At 37.3% G+C, this 8,450-nt stretch overlaps 1 protein-coding gene and 1 long non-coding RNA gene across 2 annotated transcripts; both read right to left on the bottom strand.

Moving 5' to 3' along the window:
• Positions 1-3,681: 3,681 nt before the first annotated feature.
• LOC129739455 (uncharacterized) lies at positions 3,682-4,557 on the bottom strand. Its single transcript, XR_008735870.1, has 2 exons — positions 4,248-4,557; positions 3,682-4,176 (listed from the first exon to the last, which is right to left on the bottom strand). It is a non-coding gene; the product is annotated as an uncharacterized LOC129739455 (long non-coding RNA).
• Positions 4,558-6,009: 1,452 nt separating this feature from the next.
• LOC129739920 (uncharacterized) lies at positions 6,010-7,768 on the bottom strand. The gene is made up of 3 exons (XM_055731474.1): positions 7,515-7,768; positions 6,931-7,424; positions 6,010-6,865 (listed from the first exon to the last, which is right to left on the bottom strand). Exons 1-3 carry the CDS (start codon positions 7,648-7,650, stop codon positions 6,107-6,109), a joined length of 1,389 nt encoding a protein of 462 aa, XP_055587449.1. The 5' UTR covers positions 7,651-7,768; the 3' UTR covers positions 6,010-6,106.
• Positions 7,769-8,450: the final 682 nt, after the last annotated feature.

Genomic DNA, 8,450 nt, shown 5'->3' with positions numbered 1-8,450 from the left:
ACATTTCTTCCAGACAATTCCAGACTTTTGGGTTTGAACATAAATTGTTCTAAAAAACTATGAAAATTCAATTTGGTCATGGTGTAATATGGCAGGAAATGATTAGAATTTATGAGTTATGAATTCATAAGTGTTCGAAACCTATTAATATTGGCAAATGCTTTGAAGATGTATGTTAAGTTGAGACTCAAACAGAGCACGAGACTGATATGATGACAGAAAAATACTAATACCAAAAAAAAGGTCACCACCTTCAAAACTTAGGTGTCCAGACATTTCCATACATTTCCAGACATTTTTTGAAAATCTTCCAGACTTTTCTGAAAAATAGTTGACAACCCTGGTCTCCACACTGCCAACAAGGACTCTTTGGGACGCTTTACGGTTCCCTCGGTGATGAAGCGGGTTGATACGACTGCTTTTTCCGGTTGATTGCGCAGACTGAAGCTGTCGTTGATTGCTTCTGTTTCAGGATAGCCGTGTCGGATTTGAGGTTATGTAAACGATGACATTCGGTGATCAGGCTTTCCAATTTACAATCCCCTTCGCCTTTGGATTCCAACTTCGATAACAACCTTGTTCGGATGTCAGATTCCCTCGGAGACCGTAGACCGCAAATAAAAATTAAGGACTTGAACTGATCTGAGGTGATTTTGTTCAGCTCAAATCCTCGCAGCGTTTATTCACGATTCCGGTGTAGGTAACGTAATCATCTTCTCCGTGCTTTGTAAGTTGTAAACATTGATATCGCTTTCTGAATAGTGAAATTCGAACACCAAATAACTGATTCAACTTAGTGACGGTGTCGGCGAAAAAAAATTCACGTGGATGGTTCGGCAGAATAAAATTTACATACTTGTCGTGAACGGTAAAGCTGATGCTCTTAAACAGCAGGCGAACTTTTGCTTCGTCATCCAGATTTTCTCCGTCTTTCAGGAACAGGTCCTCGTAGGGGAGAGGCAGGCTATATGCGCATATTAAGGAAAGCACTCATTTTCTCCCATATTCCAATAGATAAGAGTCTGAAAACTATATACACATGAGCGGACATCTGTTTTACATACGTTAGAGCAGTTTTCTGTCAAAATCTTTTACAGTTTTTGTGAGAAAAATATTTTAATAAAAGAAGTCAAAATAGCCGATTTTCGAAACTGGCGGGCAAAATGCGCATATTTATGTTTTTAGCTATATTTCATTAACACTTGTAGTATTTTGATATTATTTGATTGAAAATGGTAGAAACGGATGTTAAGCATACGTCAAGGCTGAAATTTTGGTGAAATTTTTTACATAACTAGTTCTTTTGCATGAAACATAGTTAGGTATGCCATATGGCCATATTTACTGGTAATATTTTGTTCATATCGTATTTTTATCGGATCAGTATGAAGTTATTCTTTTTTCACTGTAAGATCGTGATTTGAGCGTAGGTTTGATGTTTCAATGATAAAAAGTAAAAAAATTATAAGACTTATCTATTTTTCTTGATATAGGCATTTAACCTGCCTTGATATGGGCATTCAGAACCTGTCTCTTATTCCAATATCTTATCATATACAACCTTGCCAATAGCTTCAATTTGTTGAATTTTCGATTTCCAGATGAATAAGGAAGAAAAACCATTAAAATCTATGTTCACTGAATCTGTACGCACGATAATTAAAGTTCAATATATTAGAACAAAACTGACAAAAATCTTGTTTGAATTTTTAAATTTTTTTGACTTTATATAACAATCAAATTTCTTCATGCCATGTTTCAATAGCGTATTACCCTCAAACTGCACTGATTAGATACGTTGAATCTCCAGCCATATTGTTAATCGGCTGTATGCGCATATTACCCACCATGCGCATTTAGGAACACTTCCCCCTACTAGTGGTACCATCGATCGAATACCAAACCGTTTTCGGGATCGTAGCAAAACTCCTTGATGTTTGACGCCTATGACTCGATGATGAATTCTTGACCGCTTGCTGGCCGGACCGGGGCTTCTTGATTGTTGAATCGTTCCATCACAGCCATCAAACGTGCGTTTTGTTCAGCCATCTGTCGGTTTTGTTCGGCCATCTGACGATTTTGCTCCATGATGATTTCAAGCAATCTTGAGCTTTCGGTTGGTGGTGCCATTCTCCGTTGTTTGAAAACGTGCGTTCTTCAATTCTCGTCGCCAAAATGTTGTACTTTCATAAATGAAAAAGCTGTTTTACAAAAGTAGACTTTATTCGACAAAAGGCAAAACTGGAATGAACTAAATTTTCACTTGTTGATATTCCTTAGTGATTAATGGTTGCTATGCTAGTAGAAAAAACACTTGCCTACACAGTAAATTTTGTTTTGCTGGTTTTTTTTCGCTGACTTTCCAGCAATTTAAATTGCTGGAAAAAACAGCATATGTTAATGCTGGTCTCCAGCAATTCAAATTGTTGGAAAATCAGCAATCCAGATTGCTGGAAACTAGCTATTTCTTTCAACACATCCGGTTGTATTTAGTATCAAATTTGTATTTTAACTCAAAATTAAATTTTGATTACTGGCTGTGCTGGCTTTTATGCTGACTGGCAGCTTTATGCCAAAGTGTTGATCATCTGCCACCTGTAAAAACAATTTTGATTAGAATATTTTAGGAATATCTATCTATCCAAAAAAAACTCACCCTTGACTTATTATCTGGTTGCTAGAATATAGAAGAAAATAAAATAATTATATTAATTTGATCAAAATTCGTAAAATAGAATCTCACCTTCCTTGAGCGTACGAAACAAAAACAAACTAGAAATTGACAACTCGATTGCTGATTTTCCAGAAAACTAGATCAATTGCTGGAAAGTCCAGCAATTTGAAAACCGATTGCTGATTTTTCAGCAAAAATGACAAGAACACAACCGAATGCAGAAAAGTCCAGCATTTCGATAACAGATTGCTACACACAAAATTTCTGAGGCCGAAATTTAGCAAAATTTTGCTCAAATTTGACCAGCTAGAAATTTAGCAATCAAATTAGCAATTTTTTGAAACTAAAATTTTAGCAAACGTGAGAAAAAGTTAGCCGCCGCATTTTTTACTGATTTTTTTAGCAAAAACCGGAGGAAAAGATCGCGGGGGTATTGAAATACCAAAACAAAAATTTCATTTGAAATTCATGGGGAACATCGGATTATAAAAACAGAACACATAAATTCTTTCACTTAATTTATTTGATTTTTTTTTCATATTTCAAGTCACTTAAAATTTAGCTCGTAAAAACTGATCTCCATAATATGTTCAAGGAGGCTCCGAATGCTGGGGTGTTCAATTTCACTGCTGGCTCCTTTTCTTCTTGGGACCTAGTGAAAAAAAAACAAAGAATTTACATATTAGAAGCCGGAATTTTCCATAGTTAAATCGGTTCTTACCATTGCGCTCCCAGTATTGGTTTATCTTCCTTTCTATTGTCCTTCTATAGTCATTACCGTGTCCACGAATACCGCCAGAATCAAATTTTAATTCGCACTGATTTGCACGCGCCGACTTGTTTATTTTTTCTCTTAGCCGGCGGCTGCTGTCTGAAAAAAGCGGCTAGGTAGTCTTCATTTTTACTAAAAACAAGCAAATTTAGCTTTTTGCTAAATCAAAAGTAAAAAAATATTTTTGCTAACGGAAAGTAACAGCAAATTATTGCTAAGTGGAGCCCCGAAAGTTTTGTGTGTATACACACAAAACTTTCGGGGCCGGAAATTAGCAAAATTTTGCTCAAATTTGACCAGCTAAAATCTTAGCAATCAATTTAGCAATTTTTTCGAACTAAAATTTTAGCAAACGAGAGAAAAATCTAGCCGCCGCAATTTTTGCTCACTTTTCTAGCAAAAACCGGAGAAAAAGATCGCCCGGACCAGAAATTTCAAAATGTGTGGTTTTTCTCTGGAGATTTAGGGGGAATGTTTTATTATTAAAAACAATACTCAAATTTCATTCACTTTTAATTTATTTTTCACATTTTTCTTTAAAAAATTTTACACTTTGTAGAACAGAAGTTCCGATCCTGGGGACGCACCTTCCGGTGAGCGGAATGCAATGCCATTCTTACCAACGAATTCACTGAGTTGTGTGTCGGATGGAGAACGATGGAGCTCGTTGAATTTTCAGTCTCGATTTTTCCATTTCCAGACTGTTGAGGATTTCTTTTTGAGTTGTAACCTGGTAGAAAAATAATAACAATTCTGAAATTAAAAAGTTGGAAAATCTTTATAATTTATAATTGACTCTACCTGTACGCCTCCGGCGTCGATTAGACTAGTATATCGTAGTTGATTTAGCCACCTTCAGAACCACCAGAATCAAACTTTCGAAACCGCGTTCAATTGTGTCAGTTTGTTTTTTTCCTCCCAACACGCGGCGGCTGCTGTCTGTACACAAAGCGGCTAAAAAAACCTTCGTTTTACTAAAATCAAGCAAGATAAACTTTAAAATTACTAAAATCAAGTAAATTTAGCTTTTTGCTAACTCGACGGTAAAAAAATATTTTTGCTAACGGAAAGTAACAGTGAAATTTTGCTAAGTGGAGCCCCGAAAGTTTTGTGTGTAGTTTCCAGCCAAAATTTGGATTGCTGAACATTTCCAGCAATTTTTTGGCTGGAAATCGAGGCAAAAATTTACAGTGCACTAGTCGGATGGTAATATTTTGACAGCGAAGTGTTTACGAACAATGTGCTCAAGCTGTTACTGACATTATATTCCGATTAAAGTTTGTTGGATCAAAATGACTGAATAAGACCTGAATTTTCGGCAAGAGAAAATTGTCAAAAGTATAAATACCGCAAATGAACATCAATAAAAATTGTTAGAATTGTCAAAAATATCAAAATTTTCCAAATCAATTTTGAAAAAAAGTCTGTGTGTGTCTGTGCATAGGGAAGATCACAAATTTAGTACTAAGCAAGAAATTTGACGATGCTTGTGAGCGGGGGGGGGGGGGGGGGTCTAGGTTATCCTGTGGTATTCGGGTTATTTTCGAGTAGAGAACTATATAACAAACACTGTTTCCTACCACGTACAATGCCGATCTTATTTGAAAAAAAAAAATTGTTAAATGAATGATTGGTCAAACGCCAATGAATAAAAGCGAGATTTCAGTCTAATCTGGCACTTACGGATCAAATCCAATGCATGAATATTAATTTCATCACTCAATTTTGAAAGTCTGTAAAATCTGGGCACTCTCAGCAAAAATCTGGGCAAAATCTGTGTCTGAACAATATCTGGAAGAAGGGTCAAAAGTCTTGGTTTTACAGACAAATCTGGGCACCTGGCAACCCAGCAGAAACGTCAAAATTATCAATACATATTGTCAAAATTGTCATTTATGAGAGAAATGTAAAATTTTCAAAATGGTCCATAATGTCAAAATGATTGAATTGACAAAATTGTCAGAAAACATATTCAAAATTCTGAAAAACTGTCACAATTTTTAAAATTATCAAAATTTAAAAAAAATGTGAAAATTGTCCAAATTTTTAAAATCGAAAAAACATTCTAGATTATTAAAAATGCAAAGTTGATAAATTCTACTTCTTCTTCTCTTTTTTTGTGGCAAGTTGACAACGTTCTGATTAACTGTCAAAAATTGATAAACTGTAAAAATTGTCAAAAATGTCAAAGTTGTCAAGTTTCTCAAAATTGACAAATTTATGACAGTAAAGTAAATAAATTGACAAAGATTGATAAAATTGTCAGCGTTTTTTAAATTGTCAAAATTTAAACACTTAATAGTTAATATTATTAAATTTCGTTCAAATTTTCAAATTAACACAAAAAAAACCCTTGAAAATTTAAAAACTTAAAAATTGTGAAAACCGTCGAATTTGTAAAAGTTATTATCAATTATTTTGGTTGCCAAAATTAGCAAAGTGAAATCTGAAATTACTTGAATCCGAAATCGTCATACATATTTCAGGTTTCTAGACTAATAAAATTTAAGATCCCAAACGTGGATTAAAATTTCTTGCAAAATATATTTTTTCCATGCATGCACAATTATTCAACATTTTAACCACACTTGATTCACACGAAACTTGTCCTTGAATTAAAAGTCTTCTTAAAAACACGAACAACTCACCCCACACACCCATCACTCGCCTTTCTTGATGCAAAACAAACTGGCAAATTTGGCAATCTTTTTCTGTTTTCTCTTCTTCTTTCTGGTTCCGCACTCCCGACAAACGTCCGGCTGGGACATCTGCGAGGCAGCCCCGGGGCTAAGGTTCGCCCCGACGAGTACCGACATGGGTTCCATTGTCGATGCTTCGGCCCCGATTTCCGTGCGCTGGGAGCAATTGGGGGAACGAGTCGAATCCGGACTCACGTCCTCCATTTCCTGATCCGGTTGCTCCTCGATTTCTAGGACCCCGCCATCTTCTTCCAGCATGAACTGCAGGGTTCGCTTAACTCTCGGAGGAGGGTCCTCGGCCAGCAGATCCCCGCCGAAGCTTTCGTCTTCGTCAATTCCGAACGTATCGCTGTTGAGGATGAAACTTTCAAGGGCCGGACTGGTTTGGGTTCCGGTGTTGGCCAGCCTTCGGTTTAAAGGTACCGGGCCGGCGCCATTATTGTAACGTAGATAGGACGTCAGGGCCAGCTGACGTTCCCGTTCGGTTTCCAGAAGCCGAGTAAGTTGTTGATTTTCCCGGTCCCAATTCCACTCCCGCTTGGAATGTTCCAGGCGCATCGCTTCCAGTTTGCGTTTCAGCGTTTCAAACTTTTCCACCGTGTTTTGCCGCTGCAATTCGCTGAACTGCAGATGCCGGTTCAGGCTTTCGTTTTCGGCCGATTTTTCCTGCAGCATTGTCTGAAGCTCATCCACGCTCAGGTGCCGCTCGAGGTTGGATGCCTTAGGAGGAATGAAAGAATATAAGTACCTAAATTCTCTGTTAAGATTTTGTAAAAAGAACTCACCTCCACATCTGGATGACCGGTTCCCTGTTCCGGCATCGATTTGTGTCGCACCAAGGTCTGTCGATCCCGGCGCTGGCTGACCGTCTCGTCGATAAACTGCTTGACCTTGCTTTTGACATGTCCGTATTTGGCCCGTTTGATGGCGTGCGAATTTTGTTGAATTGCTGTCGTAGATCCGTGGGACAAGTTCTCCATCGATTTGGCTCGCTTTTTGTAAGCACTGTTTACCGGAACACCACCGGTGCTAACGGTGATTCCGGCTTTGGCCAAATTTTGTCCATTTGTTGCTCCTCCTTCTCCTCGAACACTCTTCATTGACCGTTTGGAATCTCTGGCAGCGTTGATTCTCTTGTTGGTTGTCGATAAACTGGTTCGTTGGATTTTCTGGCCCACATTACTGGAACTACTGGACCCACTACCGTTCTCGTTCTCGGTGGACAGACTGTAGTTGCCACTGGACGAATTGGACATTGTCATCACCGGAGAACGGTTTTCTGAATCCGGAAAAAAACAGTTGAATTTCATACAAAACTTTTCCCTATCAATATCCATTGTTTATAAACTAACAGAAAACAATAACCTACCGGAAATCATCGGATCCGTTTCGAGAACCATCATCATCCCCGGGGGACTTACGAGCAGGAACTCGTCGTCCAGTTCGTCGAACTCGAGCAGCAAACTGGCAGGGAAGGTTTCGTCGTTCAGCTTCTGGTAGGACATTTCGGCGGATGGGACTTCGGAATCTCGGGTTGGGTCACGGTCACGACCACACCACAAAAAAAAAACGAAACGTACGAAAAAAACACACTTCACGTTTTTGTTTCCACCTTTCCCACGCTTTCCACCAACCAGCAGTTGTTTGTGCATGAGATTCCCGAGATTTGCTCGATTCAGGAATCTCTCTATTGTTTTCTCAAAAGCTCGTCGAGTCGAGTTTTTGGGCGATGTTCGATGAAAAATGCCATAATTGTCGCCCCCTTTGAAATGCATATTCTCTATATTTAATAAGGCATAGTTTTATGATAAATTTGGAATTCTCGATTCTGCATTTTACTTACCTTCTAAAATTCTAGATCTGAAATCTTAAAGTCTGGAGTAAGCATTTCTTTAACTATGTACATAAATTTCTATGATTTTTTTTTCATTTTTGCATAATGCGCATAATTTGTAAAATTTTGTATCGCTTTTGAATATTTTGTGTCAATTTTGTCCTAACTGTTAATTAATTTTAATTATGGCATATTTCGCTTTGTCAATTTTATTATGTTTTACATTATGTCATTCTGAATTTTATTTTCATTTTTGGTTATTTTGCCATTTTTCTTATTTGGTTATTTTCTACACATTACATTACACATTGCTTATTTTTTTCCATTTTTTTTATTATTTTTGTATTTTTTTTAGTTTTTCTTTTTTTACTCTTTGACACTTTTTAGTTCGTTATACTGCCGTTCTAAGCAAGAATGTCCCATGTGACTTTTGGGTCATTTTCACTTTTTTGCTGGAAACGGTCTCTTTTA

Source organism: Uranotaenia lowii, chromosome 1 (genome assembly GCF_029784155.1).
Source record: "Uranotaenia lowii strain MFRU-FL chromosome 1, ASM2978415v1, whole genome shotgun sequence".
NCBI classification, from domain to species: domain Eukaryota; kingdom Metazoa; phylum Arthropoda; class Insecta; order Diptera; family Culicidae; genus Uranotaenia; species Uranotaenia lowii.
The sequence above is the reverse complement of the archived record's forward strand: the minus strand, read 5'-3'. Positions and strand labels throughout refer to the sequence as shown.